Source organism: Argentina silus, assembly GCF_951799395.1.
Source record: "Argentina silus genome assembly, chromosome: 17".
NCBI lineage: Eukaryota > Metazoa > Chordata > Actinopteri > Argentiniformes > Argentinidae > Argentina > Argentina silus.
The window spans coordinates 8,514,336-8,534,105 of NC_139671.1; the positions used below are offsets into that span (position 1 = coordinate 8,514,336).

Below are 19,770 nucleotides of genomic sequence, written 5' to 3' on the forward strand. Positions count from 1 at the left end.
CAATGAATGACCTAAGACAATAATCATATCCCACCCAACTCAATTATGACCTAGTAGGCCTAATGCTTTTGCTGGTTGAAACAATGACACTGCCATATCTCATTTTCTAGGTGTATTGGTGACCTCACACATTTCTAAAGAGACTGTCAGAGCAATGCTCTGTAGTATCGATGGTGCCACCTAGTGTTCGAAATGAATAACAACAGTATGTTACTCGCAGCATGCCGCTGTAGATCAGGGTGTGGGAGCGGAGCCTGAAAGATCTGCGGGCCTGGACGAGGGTGATGTAGCGGTCAGGACTGATGCAGGCTAGGAGCAGCATGTCGCTGTACAGGTTGACACTGTAGGCCAATTAATGATCTAAAACAAAAAACATATTCCTAACTCTATTACTGTATGACCTGATGTTTTGCCTGCTTCAATGAATGATACTCCCATATTCAATTTTAATATATTTTAGGTGAATACTGTACATATTAGTGAGGCTGTTAGAGTACTGATTTGGCTGTGTTTACTGAATTCAAGGAGAAAATAAAGAGTCAAGACTGTCAATAGTGCCATCTAGTGAGTGTGTGGGGTATTAATAACAACAGTGCTAGTAGGCCACTAATTACATCTGTATGAGTATAAAGACAAATTAAGTAGTGTTTTATCCCCAAAAAGATGTATGTTAATTTCTCAGAAGATCAAATGTAAACCATCAAACCTGTGTCATCATAAACTATGTCAAAGCGACACATGACAACTCTCATTTTCACTCATAATTTATAACAGTTATCTAATAGTTCTGATGTTTCAATTCACAGAGATCATTCCTTATAAACAATGAAGTTATTATTTCTGTAAAGCTATATGGCATATGTACATTGAAAATGAAAAAAGAGTCTCAGCAGTGTTAACTGTTAAAATCAACATATCCACAAGTGATTTGGATAATCCATTGTATTTGCCCTGAATCATCCCAAAATTATATCTAATCTAATACATACAGTATACAGTAGCCTCAATCTGGGGTCATATCCCTGTTTAATTGAGTCAAATGTACATTTTACAATGAAGTGAATATCATTTTGAATCAATGAAGGTGCAAACTCAAAGATAATACCAATGTCAGTCTCCACCACAGGGTCTCTCCCTTCACATGGTGAATATCTATATCTATATAATATCTATGATATCTGTGTGGGTATGAAGCCAAATACATATTATCTTGTGAAATATAGGCCAAGCAAAGACATTTTTGCTTAATTTTTTTCTCCCCAAAAATATGTATGTAATATGTATGTATGTTCCTGAGAGAATCAAATATATTCACAAACCATCAAACCTGACAAAGACAAAATACACCTCTCATTTAATCTAAGAACATAATCTAATAATTCTAATAAATAATTTTCAATTCACATAAATTATTCCTTATAAACAATCAAGTTATTATTTTTATAAACCTATATACATACAGTACCAGTCAAAAGTTTGGACACACCTTCTTATTCAGTGGTTTTTCTGTATTTTTTTATTATTTTCTACATTGTAGATTAAAATTGAAGACATCAAAACTATGAAGGAACACATATGGAATTATGTAGTAAACAAAAAAGTGTTAAACAAACCAGAATATGTTTTATATTTTAGATTCTTCAAAGTAGTCACCTTTTGCTTTGATGACAGCTTTGCACACTCTTGGCAAGGTGTGTCCAAACTTTTGTCTGGTACTGTACATATTTCATATTGAAAATGATAACACCAACTACAGTATGAGAGAAACTATGAGAGTTTAAGCAAGTATAAACTGTTACAATCAACACATCATATCACAATTGATTTATATAATCTATTTGCTCTGAATCATCACAAAATGAACAAAAAGCATCTTACAGGTACAATGGGTCACATGCTATGGGTCACATGGTGAACGATGAGGCGCTGTCATTGGAGGATCCATCCACGGACCTACGGGTGGATGTAGCTCTTCCCCAAACACCACAGGTCCTCCATGATCTTCCGGAAGTGGTTCCTGAACTTCACCCCTATGAAGGCGTACAGCACCGGGTTGACACAGCAGTGCAGGTAGGCTATGGTCTCAGTCACGGTCTTGGCCACTTGGGTGGTGTCTGCTTCCTCACACGTTGTCGGAGTAAACATGGTGGCGTTGGAATAGAGCAGGGCCACGTTGTAGGGCAGGTGGCAGGCGATGAATACCACCACCACGGCTATGACCACACGCACCGTCTTGTGCCTCTGGAAGTTCTTCACTCGGAGCAGGGTGACGATGACGCTGGTGTAGCAGAAGATCATGATCAACAGGGGCAGGAAGAACCCCACAGCCATCTGGATACTGGGGACCAGGACCTGAATCTGACGAGCCGTCTCATGATCTGAAAACCTGAACTCACATACGAATGAACCCCCATCTGAGGACATGGAACTCTCCATGCTGGAATCAAGTGTCACTGTATTGTTATCCTCATAGTAGTCATCATCAAGATAAAAGTATGTACTGTGAGTGGTCTCATAGCGCTCATAGTAGAGGAAGGTGGGGATGGACAGGATCAGGGCCAGGGTCCAGACTGCAGAGCAGATGATGCAGCTGTAGATCAGGGTGCGGGAGCGGAGCCTGAAAGATCTGCGGGCCTGGACGATGGCGATGTAGCGGTCAGTACTGATGCAGGCTAGTAGCAGCATGCCGCTGTACAGGTTGACACTGTAGGCCCCACGCAGCAGCTTACAGGCCCCTGTCCCCATGGACCAGCCACTCTGCTCATTGTAGATGATCAGAGACAGAGCCACCACAAACAGCAAGTCTGCTATGGCCACATTCAGGAGATAGACGTCCGTCATGGACTTGGCCCTCTTGTAGAAGGCGTAGGTGACTATCACCAGAATGTTGCCTATGACGCCCAAAATGCAGACGATGGAGTGGACGTAGACGCTCATTATGTACTTCATCCAGGTGTTGTTCTTCGGATCACATGGCTCCACTACATCATAGTCAGGATAGTTGTCATATAGGTCATCATAAGTGGCATTCATTTTCTTCTGTTATCCTGTGGATGAAACAAAAGAACAATGAGAGGACGTTAACTTAAAGAGAAATGTTACCCAAGATCAATTTCTTATTTGATTCATCCACTGTAAATACTATCAGAGAAGGCTGTTATTGACGACATTCAAGTATTCTACAGTAGATATCTTACTTACTGACGCAGTTTGTATGCTCTGATTCCTTTCCTTCGATTCCCACAACTGGTTTGTCCTGCTACATGTGGTCCTGGTTGGTGTTAATGGTTCCTCGTGACCGGAATGCTTGATCAGCACAAAGGTTTCACTTTCACAATTGTTGAAGGACCGTTGGCAGTACAATACTCTTTCACTTTCATTGGCCAGATAAGAACCTGGTCTCTTTGGATACAGGGTTCGAATTACACATTGACTATTGGTGGGGGCTCAACTAACTCCAACTGCACTCCAATACAAGGTGTTAGCGGTGTTTACCATTGTTTACCATTGTCATAAGAAAAAATAATCTATGCTAGGACCAGGGGCTATTGGCAGTCACAATGCTAGAAGAAAGGAAGATTTCTTTCTTTCTTTTATTTTTAAAATGTATTTACAGGAGAGAAACTTGCACAGGGGGGTAGTGGGGATGAAGAGGTCTTTAGGAGGGACAGTTAAGATGTAGCCTAAAGAGATGGGTCTTCAATCTACGGCAGTGTTAATATTCTAAGTGAATACTGTACATTCTAGTGAGGCTGTAAGAGTACTGATTCTATTGTGCTTCATTCAAGGAGAAAATAAAGTCAAGACCGTCAATAGTACCATTCAGTGAGTGTGTGGGGTATTAGAAACAATAACAGTGGTCGTAGGTCACTAATGATCTCTGTGTGGGTATACAGCCAAATTAAGTTTTATCTGGTGAAATATAGGCCAAGCAAAGACATTTTAATTTTTTCTCCCCAAAAATATGTACATTTCCTTAGAGGATCAAACATATTCACTAACCATCAAACCTGACAAAGACAAAACTACCTGAAAGCGAGATATGACACACCTCTCATTTGTAACTCATAATCAAATAACAATAATCTAATAATTCTAATTAACAATTTTAAATTCACATAGATTTTTTCTTATAAACAATCAAGTTATTATTTTGATAAACCTATGTACATACATATGTCATATTGAAAACGAAAACACCAACAACTACAGTATGAGAGTCAGCAAGTGTGAAGTGTTAAAATCACAAAATGAACAAAAAGCATCTCATACTGTAGGTACAATGGGTCACATGCTATGGGTCACATGGTGAACGATGAGGCGTTGTCATTGGAGGATCCACCCACGGACCTACGGGTGGAGATGTAGACCTCTGAGGTGACCCTTGAAAAGCGACGGGGGTTGATGTAGCTCTTCCCCAAACACCACAGGTCCTCCATGATCTTCCGGAAATGGTTCCTGAACTTCACCCCTATGAAGGCGTACAGCACCGGGTTGATACAGCAGTGCAGGTAGGCTATGGTCTCAGTCACGGTCTTGGCCACTTGGGTGGTGTCTGCTTCCTCACATGCTGTCAGAGTAAACATGGTGGCGGTGGAATAGAGCAGGGCCACGTTGTAGGGCAGGTGGCAGGCGATGAATACCACCACCATGGCTATGACCACACGCACCGTCTTGTGCCTCTGGAAGTTCTTCACTCGGAGCAGGGTGACGATGACGCTGGTGTAGCAGAAGATCATGATCAACAGGGGCAGGAAAAACCCCACAGCCATCTGGGTACTGGGGACCAGGACCTTCATCTGACGAGCCGTCTCATTATCTGAAAACCTGAACTCACATATGAATGAACCCCCATCTGAGGACATGGACTCCATGCTGGAATCAAGTGTCACTGTATTGTTATCCTCATAGTAGTCATCGTCAAGATAAATGACTGTGCTGTGAGAGGGCTCATAGCGCTCATAGTAGAGGAAGGTGGGGATGGACAGGATCAGGGCCAGGGTCCAGACTGCAGAGCAGATGATGCGGCTGTACGTCAGGGTGCGGGAGCGGAGCCTGAAAGATCTGCGGGCCTGGACGATGGCGATGTAGCGGTCAGTACTGATGCAGGCTAGTAGCAGCATGCCGCTGTACAGGTTGACACTGTAGGCCCCACGCAGCAGCTTACAGGCCCCTGTCCCCATGGACCAGCCACTCTGCTCATTGTAGATGATCAGAGACAGAGCCACCACAAACAGCAAGTCTGCTATGGCCACATTCAGGAGATAGACGTCCGTCATGGACTTGGCCCTCTTGTAGAAGGCGTAGGTGACTATCACCAGAATGTTGCCTATGAAGCCCAAAATGCAGATGATGGAGTGGACGTAGACGCTCATTATGTACTCCATCCAGGTGTTGTTCTTCGGATCACATGGCTCCACTACATCATAGTCAGGATAGTTGTCATATAGGTCGTCATAAGTGGCATTCATTTTCTTCTGTTATCCTGTGGATAAAACAAAAGAACAATGAGAGGACGTTAACTTAAAGAGAAATGTTACCCAAGATCAATTTCTTATTTGATTCATCCACTGTAAATACTATCAGAGAAGGCTGTTATTGACGACGTTCAACTATTCTACAGTAGATATCTTACTTACTGACGCAGTTTGTATGCTCTGATTCCTTTCCTTCGATTCCCACAACTGGTTTGTCCTGCTTCGTGTGGTCTTGGTTGGTGTTAATGGTTCCTTGTGACTGGAATGCTTGATCAGCACAAAGGTTTTACTTTCACAATTGTTGAAGGACCGTTTGCAGTACAATACTCTTTCACTTTCATTGGCCAGATAAGAACCTGGTCTCTTTGGATACAGGGTTCGAATTACACATTGACTATTGGTGGGGGCTCAACTAACTCCAACTGCACTCCAACACAAGGTGTTAGCAGTGTTTACCATCGTTTACCATTGTCATAAGAAAAAATAATCTATGCTAGGACCAGGGGCTATTGGCAGTCACAATGCTAGAAGAAAGGAAGATTTCTTTCTTTCTTTTATTTTAAAAATGTATTTACAGGAGAGAAACTTGCACAGGGGGGTAGTGGGGATGAAGAGGTCTTTAGGAGGGACAGTTAAGATGTAGCCTAAAGAGATGGGTCTTCAATCTACGGCAGTGTTAATATTCTAGGTGAATACTGTACATTCTAGTGAGGCTGTTAGAGTACTGATTCTATTGTGCTTCATTCAAGGAGAAAATAAAGTCAAGACCGTCAATAGTACCATTCAGTGAGTGTGTGGGGTATTAGAAACAATAACAATGGTCGTAGGTCACTAATGATCTCTGTGTGGGTATACAGCCAAATTAAGTTTTATCTGGTGAAATATAGGCCAAGCAAAGACATTTTTATTTTTATTTTTTCTCCCCAAAAATATGTACATTTCCTTAGAGGATCAAACATATTCACTAACCATCAAACCTGACAAAGACAAAACTACCTGAAAGCGAAATATGACACACCTCTCATTTGTAACTCATAATCAAATAACAATAATCTAATCATTCTAATTAACAATTTTCAATTCACATAGATTTTTCCTTATAAACAATCAAGTTAATATTTTGATAAACCTATGTACAATACATGTCATATTGAAAACGAAAACACCAACAACTACAGTATGAGAGTCTCAGCAAGTGTGAAGTGTTAAAATCACAAAATGAACAAAAAGCATCTCATACTGTAGGTACAATGGGTCACATGCTATGGGTCACATGGTGAACGATGAGGCGTTGTCATTGGAGGATCCATCCACGGACCTACGGGTGGAGACGTATACCTCTGAGGTGACCCTTGAAAAGCGACGGGGGTTGATGTAGCTCTTCCCCAAACACCACAGGTCCTCCATGATCTTCCGGAAGTGGTTCCTGAACTTCACCCCTATGAAGGCGTACAGCACCGGGTTGATACAGCAGTGCAGGTAGGCTATGGTCTCAGTCACGGTCTTGGCCACTTGGGTGGTGTCTGCTTCCTCACACGCTGTCGGAGTAAACATGGTGGCGGTGGAATAGAGCAGGGCCACGTTGTAGGGCAGGTGGCAGGCGATGAATACCACCACCACGGCTATGACCACACGCACCGCCTTGTGCCTCTGGAAGTTCTTCACTCGGAGCAGGGTGACAATGACGCTGGTGTAGCAGAAGATCATGATCAACAGGGGCAGGAAGAACCCCACAGCCATTTGGGTACTGGGGACCAGGACCTTCATCTGACGAGCCGTCTCATTATCTGAAAACCTGAACTCACATACGAATGAACCCCCATCTGAGGACATGGAACTCTCCATGCTGGAATCAAGTGTCACTGTATTGTTATCCTTATAGTAGTCATCATCACGATAAAAGTATGTATTGTGATAGGGCTCATAGCGCTCATAGTAGAGGAAGGTGGGGATGGACAGGATCAGGGCCAGGGTCCAGACTGCAGAGCAGATGATGCGGCTGTACGTCAGGGTGCGGGAGCGGAGCCTGAAAGATCTGCGGGCCTGGACGATGGCGATGTAGCGGTCAGTACTGATGCAGGCTAGTAGCAGCATGCCGCTGTACAGGTTGACACTGTAGGCCCCACGCAGCAGCTTACAGGCCCCTGTCCCCATGGACCAGCCACTCTGCTCATTGTAGATGATCAGAGGCAGAGCCACCACAAACAGCAAGTCTGCTATGGACACATTCAGGAGATAGACGTCCGTCATGGACTTGGCCCTCTTGTAGAAGGCGTAGGTGACTATCACCAGAGTGTTGCCTATGAAGCCCAAAATGCAGATGATGGAGTGGACGTAGACGCTCATTATGTACTTCATCCAGGTGTTGTTCTTCGTTTCACATGGCTCCACTACATCATAGTCAGGATAGTTTTCATATAGGTCGTCATAAGTGGCATTCATTTTCTCCTGTTATCCTGTGGATAAAGACAGAAGAGAGGGAACAATGAAGTAGTAAGTCAACACACATGGACTGGAGATGATTAATTTTGATCGAAGTGATTATAAACACCCCAGGTTATTGCTCTGTCATTTAGCATTTTTAAGTTTAGACGCCCTTTGAACCGTTCCCCAAAAAACTGAGACTTGCCTAACTTATGCTGCACCTGTAAAGTAGTTAACCGTGATTGCTCCGTCAAATCAATTTAACTGATTTGCAGGAAATCTGTCTGGAAACGTGATTAGCAACTCGTCAATATTAGTATTATTTGAATAGGCTTCTTATATTTATTCTATAGGTAAATTAAATTAAATTACCCAGTCCTTTTTTTCACTGTATTTCTTACTAGGCTATGTGATCAAACCTATGTAAAACATGTGGATGTAAATTGATTTCATTTATTGGACAAGGAATAAAGAACATTAAAGTATGACACAAGGTAAAACAAAGCAAGTGAGTTTTTAAAACCCACAAGGGGCTTACTGCAAGACAACACGCAAATGAACGAAACATCAAAACAACCATTAGATGTCTGCTCAAATTAGTTCTTAAAATAGATCATTGAATAATTATGGGTATAGTTTCATAGTCTGTAAAGTTTGCCATTCTCGCCATAATTCACCTACTGTCATTCACTTTTTGACCAAGGTATTTTTTATCGAATTTACATGTGTCCACACGCTTTTTTCCCCAATTGTCTATTTATCCTATACATTTTCCCACTTCATCCTAATATACTACGTCGCGAGCGTCAACGTGCCGCGCGCTAAGGAGCTGTCCTGATATGATGCGTCAAACCACAATGTATGGAACTACCCAGCGCGAGCTGGCGACACAGCGTCCTCTGAAATAGAGACACAGCGTCCGTTAATGCGCTTGACAGCCTAGACGCACGCTGAGCCTTTTGACCGAAGCGGCTGATTAGGACACCCAAACTGATTATAGTGGGAGAGATTTGTCTTTATTTGTCTATTCTGTCAATGGTATTTTTTATTATTTTTATTATGGACCTCAAATAGGCCACGAAGACACAAAAGCATCACCATATGTAATATGTATTACAGTGTAACAGTGTAATTACACAATAAATAATTTAAAAATAACATTCACAGATAAAATCAGGGCAGTTATACATAGGCCTAATAGTGATTATTTATATTAATCATTATACAATTAAGGTTTTCAAATATCATAGTATTGTGTACTTAAATAAAGTGGTTGATATTCTATAATCTCTCCTTAAACCATCAATTTACATGGTTTAAGCTAATACCAATTTCACTGACCCCAAAAGTGAGGTGACTTTTGCAGTACATTGCAATTAAGATCCAGGTTAAATGTACGCATGCTCTAACCCACAGACCTGAAAACACCAACAATCACATGAGCAATTGTGAGTTTAAATTCTGTATGCCAGTCTCTTTTGGGTTTAGACGGCATAACTATGCTAAAATAGCTGTCAGCCCTCTTCTCACACATGTTCCGACCTGAAACCATTACTATTTGTAAGTTTAGTGTACATAATATGAATCAACTGCTAAACCATGGAAACTTTTGAAAGGGTCTGCCATTTCATGATATGGTGTGATAAAGTTAAAGCGTGAGAAGGTTAATTTACATTCTTCAAAAGATGTCTACCTGATCATTTTTGCGGGTGCAGTGTGAGAGGAAATTTGCAGAGAACCAGGTCATATAACCCCAAATACGCTTGAATGACCCAATTTCTTCTGTAGTGCATGAGTGTGGAACACCACACGTCTCATGATGCACTGATTCTTATCTCATCACTCAGACTATAATACTGTCTGACATAGATACTGTATTCAACGAAAAATAAATTTAATTTAATATGAAAATGAGTTATTGACAAAAAAATAATGTTCTGTATCTGTCTCAAAAAATTCTGTTCTGTATCTGTCTCCTGTTCCTATTCTTCACTTCTGCATGGTGGATGTTTGCAAAGCCTAAAGATAATAATACCGGCTGAGCAGCTGAGCAACAATGGCTTGATTCACTATCTCCTTTGACTTCCCTAGTCAAATGTCACTAGAGGTACACGATCAGTAAGGTACATCTAGAAAAAGACCAAAATCGTGACTTCATGTGCAAGTACAATCCTTGGTTAAATCTATTATTAAATGTTATCAGATATATGCAGGGAACATATGAATTAGACAAATTCACCTAATTTGTTCAATGTTAGATACTGTAGGCTTAGTGGATCTGTGTCAATCCTGATGTAATTTCAGTCAGGACACTTACATCGGTTTAACATTGTTTAATGAAAAATGGTAATACAGTTTTGTGGAATTGGATGGCTCAGCTCTGTATAGCTCCCCGCCTGAAGTTTAACAACATAAATTAAAATAATAGAAGGCAGGGAGCCCATAACTTATCAAACCCCCTGTACGTAGGTAAATACAGAGTGACCGAGCGGGTGGAGTGACCTGACTGTCTGCGCTCAACTTAAAGTGTCCTGCCTGAACTTATGTAAACTTTGTTTCTCACACCAATGTTGAAATTCAAGGCATTCTCTTCCTGCCCATTTTCTATAGATCTCCCTGAGGTCAGATAAATATTTTCTATGATCTGCCTCTGAGCTAACTGTGATGATGTTGATGGGTAAGCTGCAACCATGTCAGTTCCACCCCATCACTGTTTTCATATGCAAATAGTGCTTGACATCTGTGACATTGATCAGATTCTGTGGTAGCCAAGAAATTACTCCATGAGAGAACATTACTTAAGAAAAACAATTAGGTCCTCAGTGATTTGGTAATAAGGTGAAGCCAGTTGCACTGATCTCTGTATTTAGAAATGTTATGTTATCCAAAACAAACATAAAACATGCATATTCTGTGCCTTTAACTGAACAGTTTTTCTACGAGTATAAATCAGCTGTAAACTAGAGCAGGTTAGATACACTACAGTCTGTAAAAGAGAGGACTTACCAGTATCACGGCTATCAGTATCTGTTCTGAAGTAGGGGAAGTGTGCTTTGTGAGGTTCACAGCCTACTCAAGTAGTGCCCTCAACCACCTACTGATTACCACAAGGTACAGCAGGTGGCAAAATAAATAACAAAGATTAAATTAGATTAGATTACTATAGTACTTCTAATATTCACCTACTGGATGATACTGTAGGTGTACAGTACTGTACACTGGATAAACATCTGAGAAATAGTGGCATGGCAAGTTAATATACAATCGGTACTATAGTTTCATTATTGTAGAAGTCCTGGATGTTTATAAAGTGGTAATGTTGTGAAGTGGTGATGTTTAGTCATGTAAATAAAGCCATACCTGTGTATGTCTAACACATATTACATTGTTCATGCTACTGTTTTAATACACTACCAATCCCTCAAAACACATTAATGACCTTTCAATGAGCTATTTTGTGGTTGTGTGCCAGGAAGCCATCATTGGTAAGCGGTATTGATACATACAGATCCTGCAAACTCCCACAACTGATATTATCTAAGGTTTCACATTGACAGAGAACACATCATTCATCCCTTTTTTCAAAGGAATAATCTGAAACATAAAAAAAAACAAAAAAAAACATCTCATGAACAGTAGTCATTTTATTGGGTCTGTGAACACAATCTGTACACACATAAATAGTTAAGGTAGAAATGGCGGGCTCATGGACTTTCACGCGACCTCCTCCATGTAGTCAACTCCCTGACTAAGGTCCTGAGTGATGCTCAGGTCCTGAGTGATCTCATCAAACTGGGAGGGAGGGGGAGAGAGTCATAGAGGGGAAAAAGAAAAGAATGAGTAAAATAGTATTTTTTGCAATGAAAGGTGTCCCACTTCCATGAAATAAATGATGATCATAATTCAAAACCATTATACTATAGCAAATTACATTTCCAGAAGGCCTATTCATATGCCCCATCCTTTTTTCCAAAGACTGCTCAGTCACCTCTGAAATTATTACATAAGTGTTATACAATAATTATTACATAAGTGTTCTTTCATGTAAACAGGCCTCTGCCCTCTCCTTACTATAGACCTGTGCAGGTAGGAAGTTCTTTTTTAACAAGCTTCCTCTTTTTCTCTACATGTAAAACCTTCAACTTAGACAATATCTAAAGAAACTGTGTATAGTATACTCACTTCCCATTTCAGACAGAGTAAAATATCAGAGACACACACACACACACACACACACACACACACACACACCTTATCACTGTTGTCAGGTCCCTCGATGGAGACCTCCTCAATCTCTTCACCGATGCTAACTTCGCTCTTCGAGATATCTGATCGATGGCTGGTGGTAAACCAAGACGCAACAAGTGAAACCCTTCAGATTGAAATCGCTTGTGGCACAGGGCATACAGTACGTGTCAATGAATATGATCTAAAAGTAGCTTCTAGTGTGCACATTACCTGTTAAAGTCATCGTCATAGTCGACGTCATCATCTGTAAAAACATATCGGATTAAAAGATCACAAATCAAAGAAATACAAATCATTAATGCTATCCGCCCAAAAAAACATACAATAAATAGAGACAAGAACATGGGGTGAACTTAATTGTCATACCAAAAACGAGAGATCCAGTTTTATCATTCATCGTCTTAAAGTCTTTGAATCCCTTGTCTTTTTGGGAGTTTGAAGTACCTAAAGTATTCAGCATTCAAGGGATTAATTTAACAAGCAAAAATCAGAAAACAAAACAAAACCTCAACAAACTGTATTATTTCTACCGAAAATATGTTCATGAACACTTGCTCTTAACTCCTCCTTCGGGATGCATCTTCCCCTATCCATTCGTCCCCGTTCTGCTCTTACCGTTCTTGCAGGCTGAAAAGTCTCTGTGACCAGCCTCCCCGGAGAGGGACCTCCCACCGCTTTTCGGGGGGGCTGCGTCAGACAGGGAGTCCAGGGGGCTGCCTACTGCTCTGCCCGAGTCTGCTCTCCTGGAGGACACAGAGGGTACATTCTGAGGGTACATACACCACGCTTCACTAAGACAGAGGACACAGGCATGTGATATGAAGAAGACTAAGAGAGATGCCAGCTGCAGCTCACCTGTGCTCAGAGCTCTGTTTATGATCATAGTCAGAAAAGAGCTCCTCTCCATCGCCCTCTGTGTCACTGCCCAGAGCAGACAGACTGAGACCAGAGAGAGAGGAGAGAGAGACAAACAGGACACACACAGGAAAAGGAGAGTAGCGTGAAGGACAGTTACCGCGCACGCACACGCACACGGGTCAAGTCCATTAACTCCATGGCGGTTGTTAAAAAGTCTATATGTTTTTTTTTTTAAAGCACATTCAAAACAATTCAGAAGGCCAACGGTAACCCTTACAAACATTCATTACTGTTTCGAGGCAGCAGGCAAACGGTCGGAATATTCTGCTCACGCCTGTCATTCAGATGTGTGCATCTGACTCAATGGCGGAGTGACACACCATGCAGAGCACACTCACTCATTGAGGCTAGTGCCCCTCCTCATTTGGGAAAAGGATCGCCCTGAAAGGCTCTCCTCCATCTGAGAGCGGATGCTGCGTTCAGACGAAGGGACACACGTAGAGGTAAACATAAAAAAAAGAGGGAGAGAGAGAAAGAAGCAAGACAGAGGAGAAAAAAACGGAAGGGGAAAAAGACAACAGACAGCAGCAGCAGACAGCGTAGTGCTCCTCCAACTCCTGTATGAAACCACCACCTCCCACACAAGGCCATGCTGCTCCATGTTACTGAGGCACCGCCGTCACCTGAACAAATAACTCCTCTGTACTTCCAAACGCACAGTTTATCAAGTATACCCAGCCAACAGGCAAATATCGACAGTATTTCAGGTAAAACAAAGGTAAAAAAAAGAATAAAAAAAAAAAAAAAAAGATCAAATCTACCACTATTTACTATGATATTGACCTCACAGTGAGGACATACTTACTCTTTCTGACTATTTCTCTTTTGAGAGAGACTGGCCCCTGAGTTATTCTTGTTAGCCAGGGGTTGAGTACTACTCCCAAATGCAGCGATGAAAGAGGAGAGACACAACATACAGTGAGCATACAGGGCAGCTATGTGACAGAGCTACACTTCACTTCTCTACAGTATATGCTAATAATATGTTTTGGAACATTTACACTCTTTCACTAATGCATTGCTTATATGATAAGACACCCACATTCATTCAGCGTATGACATCTATTCTCAATGGTCTTTAATCAAGCCCAACGTGAGGGACATAAAGAGATAGAAAGCCTTTTAAGCCGCGCAACCAAGCCATGGTCAAATCTGCTCACCAGCCGTAAGTTTTCTGAGGTTTGGGCAGTGGGTCGTCAAAGAAGGAGTCCCCCTCGTCCGCGTCCTCCTCCACCTCCACGTCCTCCAGGTCCAGACCCTTCTTCAAGGACGTGCCGGGGGCGTTCCCGTTGTCACCGCCCGCCTCGCTGTGCCTCGATGACACATGCACTTGACCTTTGCCCTTCAGGGAGCCAGCACTCAGGCTGGTGTCACTGTGGCTGACCTCCACGCCCTGCAGAGCACATGCACCAATAGAACAAGCAACACAGCTTAGTTTCTCGATGTATTTAAAGCGTGAGCTCATTTTTGCAAATGGTATGATGTGAAGCCTTGAAGCTACAAGAAAGATTAGTGGTACTGAAATACTAGAACATTTTGAGAGCCCTCTTCCAAGCACAGGCAATTACAGAGGTCTGCCCTTGCTATTGTCTTTGGAATGTGCGAGTCTACCTACTCTAGATGAACCATTAGTACAGTTAGGTAGGAGGAACTGTTAGTGAAATACATGCAAAAATCATCAAGACATTCAAGGATTTGGTTCTGCTATAAACAGTTAGCTTCTAGATTATATTTGTTAGAATTAGCAAACACTGTTATCGTTGAATAAAAACATAGAATTAGAAGGCAATAAAGTCCTTCGTGTTCTATCTTAGAAGTTGGAGCCATGGTAATGTGCAGTTTTCGGTGTATTCTGCATGAGTTGTTAAGCTGCACTAAGGCTGCTAGCTAGCCCGTTCCCTGTGCTAAGGGTGACAGCATATCAATTCAACCATGGGAAAACAGAAGGACTTTGGTAGGACTTTCGGAAAATTGACATTATTCTTGGAGCATTGTGTGTTAAAATGTCCCCATTTCTTTCAGGATAATAGACTTCAATACAACTCAGTTTGTGCATGTGGCACCTACCCCTGGTTGAGTTGGTATGGGATTGCTCTAGGCATGTTCCCTGCCATGTGTTTACCTTGGCATTAGCCCTCTCCTCCTGTCCACTGTGCTTAAGTCCTTTAAACCTGGGTATCTGCACATGAGAACACAGCTATCAGCCTCCTCAACCACTCACAGTTTCACTAGCCTGTTGGCTGGGCCCTAAAGAAGACTATTTAGAGACACACGGGTTTAGAGAAAATACACACAAGTCTACTAACCTCTTCATCCTTTCAAAAAGAGAGCATAAAAAGAGAGGCATTGTTTAAACAATCAACAACTTCTTAAAATTGGCATTTATAGCCAACGGTCGTCAGACATCCTGCAGAGGTAAATAGCTGTAGTATCTTGTCATCTCTACATCACAAGGGACATTTTCTATTAGGAGGACTTCCCTGATAGACTACTGCACACATATTCAGAACTATTGACGCCACCGTTGTATTTGTAGCCCTGTCTATCTAGTAAGTGATCAATTAACACCTGACAGATGATATATATCTACAGTGACTTTGGATAGTGTTCAGACCCCTGAATACTGGGGTCTGAATACTTTGCGAAGGCACTGTATATCTATATACTGAATCATAACTGTATACAGTTTACAAACAGGTAAAAAAAATATTAGTTGAGAATCAATTGTGCACTGACTGCTGCATGCAATACTAACTTTTAAAACAAAAAGAAAATAGTTATTTTATGAGACACTACATAACAGCCATTAAGACAGGACTTGCATGTTATGAATTCACCATATGAGTGTACCATAGTTTGGGTCGAGTCAACTTACCTTACTAGCTGGTGATGCACAAATGTTCTCCTCAATAAATCGGCTGGGAGTGTGGAGGACATCACTGGTGTCATGGGTAACCTTGAAGAGAGGGATAAATCTGATTATAGTGCCATGATCGTTGAAAAGAATTGTCATTGGCCATTACATTTTGTTGATAGTAGGGTTTAATGCAAAATGACTTCAAAACAGTAAAGATGTCTTACCACAGTTCTACACTGAATGAAGAAGCGCTTGTACAACCCCAGAAACTGCTGAAAGTCTATAGCTACACAGAAGGGACAACAGGCATTAGGGGAGCAGATGATGACATTTCCCTTAAGTTTGTATGTGCCATGTTTAAACTATTGTAACCCAATGATGCCAATAAATGTGTCAAAATACAAGCCCAAAAAAGTATCAAAAATACTTACATTTACTGGGGGCTTTGTCTACGACTCTGAGTTCATCAGTGGCATATTTCTCCAGCATGTTCCTGTCATTGGACACACAGACAAGACCTTACATGGTGATGTGGTGCAGGAACTGGGTAGACTCTAGGTTCAGATCATTAACAGATTTGAATCAGCTCATTGTGGACCAAACATACTTATTAAAGTTGGGGAAGAGATCTCCAAAAACAGCTTTCAAATCCTCTTTGCGTATGCCACCGGTTCTGTCCTATAGATTGATCAATTTGAAAACGAGACAGAAGCTTAGAAATACATCACCTCAACTAGACAGGCAATCAATTGCAAGAACTCATCAGAATAACAAAAATAAGGACACAGGTGAACATATGAACATATTCTTCATTACGTGCCACTTCAACATCTAGAGGCAGGTGTTAAAATAATAATAGATAAAAATAATCACCTTGTCATAAAAGTCAAATTTCTTTCGGGCATCTGCAATTTGCTTTGGGGACAATTCCTTTTAGGAGAAAAGGGAAGAACAATAAAACCATTTACACAAATCATATAATTGCATTCACTTTATACTTAGTGTTTATAGTATATACAGTCTTTAGCAAACACTTGATGCAAACAATAATAAAATATAAAACAGCAAAAGCAAGGTTAGAATCAGACCACAGCCCAAAAAATAAACTAAATCACTTAAATCCTTTGTGGTTATGCACATTTTTAATTGCGCACTTATGTGGTCCACCTTTTCAGGATGAATGAGTTTCCTAGCATCATCGCTGACTATAGCGGAGAATGAAACTGGCTAGAAGAAGTAGGACAAACTTGTTTTGTTCAGAAACCGTTTGATCAACAGGAAAACCATTTTTGTTCTCAATCATCTGAGTAGCTTCACATTTTCATAATGCTGCCTCCTTATGACCCAGATAAGTTCATATGGCAACACCATAAAGACAACCATGAGTTTCATTAGGGCTACATCAGCCAGTTCTATTGTCATGCATCATCATCTTATTGTATGAAAGATTACTTCATCACACTGTGGGCATGTTTTGCGATACCTGATGTTGAAGCAGTTAGGCCTAATTGGAGCTACAATGTAGAATAGAATTGGATAGAATTTGAGTTAAATGTGCCCTTGCTTGTAAGAAGGGACTAAAAACCATAAGACAAGACAGACTACCTTGGGGATGATTATGGCTTTGTCCCCCTTGAATCAGATATCACCAGGGCAGAGCAGCAGAAGCAGAGGGTGTAAAACAAGAAAGCAGTCTATTAAAATCACAAGTTGGACACTTCATTTGACAGAAAAAAAGGCTTTGAAAAAGCTGTGAACATTTGGCCACAACTTAGCCCTGAAGGAGAAAGAGTTTATCCTAGCTAAGCATTATGACCTGTCACGGCTGCTTCAGTCTCACTTTAAAAAACATCATACTGTAACCTAAACTATTTTAGTGCTTTTAGCTAAAGTCTCCACCATTCTAGTTGCAATAGCATACAATAGCTTAGGTTTATATCCACCCTATTAACCTGCATTGTGGGTGGTGGTAATGAGTAATTCAATGACTTTGGTTGAAAAGAAATACTCCAACACACACAATTTACTGAAAATCGTGGGTGCGTAAGTATTTCTTTTTAACGTAAATTGATCTGTGGGGCCTGTATTCCAAGCACCAAGAATAGAGACAGCATGGTGGTGTGTTATTTTTTTCTTCTGCTTTATAAGTAATGACTTTACCCTAGTTCCTGATTCAAGTGATAGCATATTGAAACACATTACTAAACTGGGCTAAAGACTAAAGAGGCCATGACAAGGTGCAGTGGTAAACCCGTGACCACTCAGGTTGATTCAGGGCTTAGCCACAACCATAACAAAAAATGTGGTCTTTTCATATAGTATGAACAGAGAGCATAGTCATTCATGATGTGTTGGAATCGGGGAGGCTTCCAATTTGAACAACTGCTAATGTCTGACTCTGATGTTGTCTATAAATTTGTGTAAAGCTTAGTGCAACAGTGCGTTTACCTCTGAGAACATGGAGGGCTTCTCCTTGTGTCTGCTCCTCTTGATGAGCTCCAGCAGAAGTGGAGTATTCCTGTTCACATCTGTCTCTGTGATGCCCAGCTCACGCGACACCTGCTCACGGCTGTCCAGGCCATTTAACTGAGCACAACAAAGACACACACACGCCAAATGAACACATTTGGAATTCCTTCAGATGCACTTCTAAAACAGTTTCACTGACATCTGGGAGTAAACCACTTACTGAGTTTATCTCTGGCTGGAAGACTGCAAGCGTGAAGTCGAGGTTAAAGACTTGCAGAAAGTCTATGATGAGGCTGGCCACCAGGCGTCCTGGACAGGAACAATCAACCCAATGTCATGAATGCATACAAACACACTGTTATTGGGAGCCCAGACGAGTTTTGGGGTAACCACTGCAACTTGAAAGTTCTGACAGGCATGGTAGGATACTAACTTACCGTCTTTGGTATTTAGACACTTCTTCAGGTTTTCATTGACCAGTGGAGTTTTATTCTGAGGGGAAATGAGTGGCAGAAGCAAATCATTAGCTCCAGCCAGTGATTTGTGAAGAAGCAATGACGACAAGTCACTACGCCTAGCCACAAAACCATCGTTTCAAAGTATCTTACCTCCACTTTATCTTGCTCATCCATTGCCAGGAAGACAGCAGCACGCATTTCTGCCTGGAATACCAGAAAATGTTAGCTAGGCCTCATTTTAAAACACCCACTGAATTCAGATAATTTAGCATGTAGACCTTACGTAGCTAGCCAGCTAGCTAGTTAGTTAGTTAACAGGTTTACACTTTAATTTATACCCACTGACTTATCATTGATAAGTCATTTGGATACGGCTTAGAGGTATCTCGTAGCTTTAGCTAGCAAGCTAGCTAGTTAGTTACCCACCCAAGGCGGAAGCTTCATGGTACCCTAGCTAGCTAGCTAAAGAGCCGAAATGATATGGTATTTTGTCTATCTGAGAAGTCGATCAGACTCTTATGTTAGCTAGCTACAGTGTACTGACCTTTAGTTTGTTCAACACTCCATTGTTTTCAAGGTTTTGAATCAAAAGATCACGCAACTCCGTGTCGTCCTCCATGGCAGACATCTTTAGCTACCAAGACAACCAAAACAAACACTGCAGAGACCTGTTGATCGTTCCTTCCAGTTATCTGGTGATTCAGAAACGTAGATTCCAGGAGAAAGTCAGCGCTGGAAATCAATCGAACACGATAACGCATATACAGAGTCTGGCCATAAAACTGGAAACACATACACTCACGGAACACTTTATTAGGAACACCTATACATCTTGTCATGGTGGAGGTGGTGTAATGGTGTGGGGAATGTTTTCTTGGCACACTTTGGGCCCGTTAATACCAATCAATCAATCAATCAA

The 19,770-nt window shown here is 41.3% G+C and overlaps 3 protein-coding genes and 1 pseudogene across 7 annotated transcripts; all 4 read right to left on the bottom strand.

Moving 5' to 3' along the window:
- Nucleotides 1–408: 408 nt before the first annotated feature.
- On the bottom strand, nt 409–3,341 carry LOC310817891 (C-C chemokine receptor type 6-like; annotated as a pseudogene). The gene is made up of 2 exons (XR_014555110.1): nt 3,202–3,341; nt 409–3,047 (listed from the first exon to the last, which is right to left on the bottom strand). The product of XR_014555110.1 is annotated as a C-C chemokine receptor type 6-like (transcript).
- A 951-nt stretch (nt 3,342–4,292) lies between these two features.
- Nucleotides 4,293–5,706, bottom strand: LOC310817890 (C-C chemokine receptor type 6-like). Its single transcript, XM_083688618.1, has 2 exons — nt 5,640–5,706; nt 4,293–5,485 (listed from the first exon to the last, which is right to left on the bottom strand). Exon 2 carries the CDS (start codon nt 5,469–5,471, stop codon nt 4,302–4,304), a length of 1,170 nt encoding a protein of 389 aa, XP_083544744.1. The 5' UTR covers nt 5,472–5,485; nt 5,640–5,706; the 3' UTR covers nt 4,293–4,301.
- A 668-nt stretch (nt 5,707–6,374) lies between these two features.
- On the bottom strand, nt 6,375–10,938 carry LOC310817860 (C-C chemokine receptor type 6-like). The gene is made up of 2 exons (XM_083688577.1): nt 10,908–10,938; nt 6,375–7,933 (listed from the first exon to the last, which is right to left on the bottom strand). Exon 2 carries the CDS (start codon nt 7,917–7,919, stop codon nt 6,747–6,749), a length of 1,173 nt encoding a protein of 390 aa, XP_083544703.1. The 5' UTR covers nt 7,920–7,933; nt 10,908–10,938; the 3' UTR covers nt 6,375–6,746.
- A 589-nt stretch (nt 10,939–11,527) lies between these two features.
- Nucleotides 11,528–19,532, bottom strand: cep43 (centrosomal protein 43). 4 transcript variants are annotated; one of them, XM_083689192.1, is made up of 19 exons: nt 19,396–19,532; nt 19,002–19,055; nt 18,831–18,885; nt 18,614–18,702; nt 18,373–18,510; nt 17,530–17,556; nt 16,798–16,854; nt 16,532–16,602; nt 16,356–16,417; nt 16,149–16,210; nt 15,943–16,023; nt 15,190–15,246; nt 14,228–14,460; nt 13,873–13,941; nt 12,765–12,892; nt 12,516–12,593; nt 12,360–12,393; nt 12,153–12,240; nt 11,528–11,693 (listed from the first exon to the last, which is right to left on the bottom strand). In XM_083689192.1, exons 1-19 carry the CDS (start codon nt 19,477–19,479, stop codon nt 11,616–11,618), a joined length of 1,545 nt encoding a protein of 514 aa, XP_083545318.1. In that variant the 5' UTR covers nt 19,480–19,532; the 3' UTR covers nt 11,528–11,615. The 4 variants fall into 4 exon arrangements, with proteins under 4 accessions (XP_083545318.1, XP_083545319.1, XP_083545320.1 ...); XM_083689193.1 differs by lacking the exon at nt 17,530–17,556; XM_083689194.1 differs by lacking the exon at nt 15,190–15,246.
- Between the last annotated feature and the right edge of the window lie 238 nt (nt 19,533–19,770).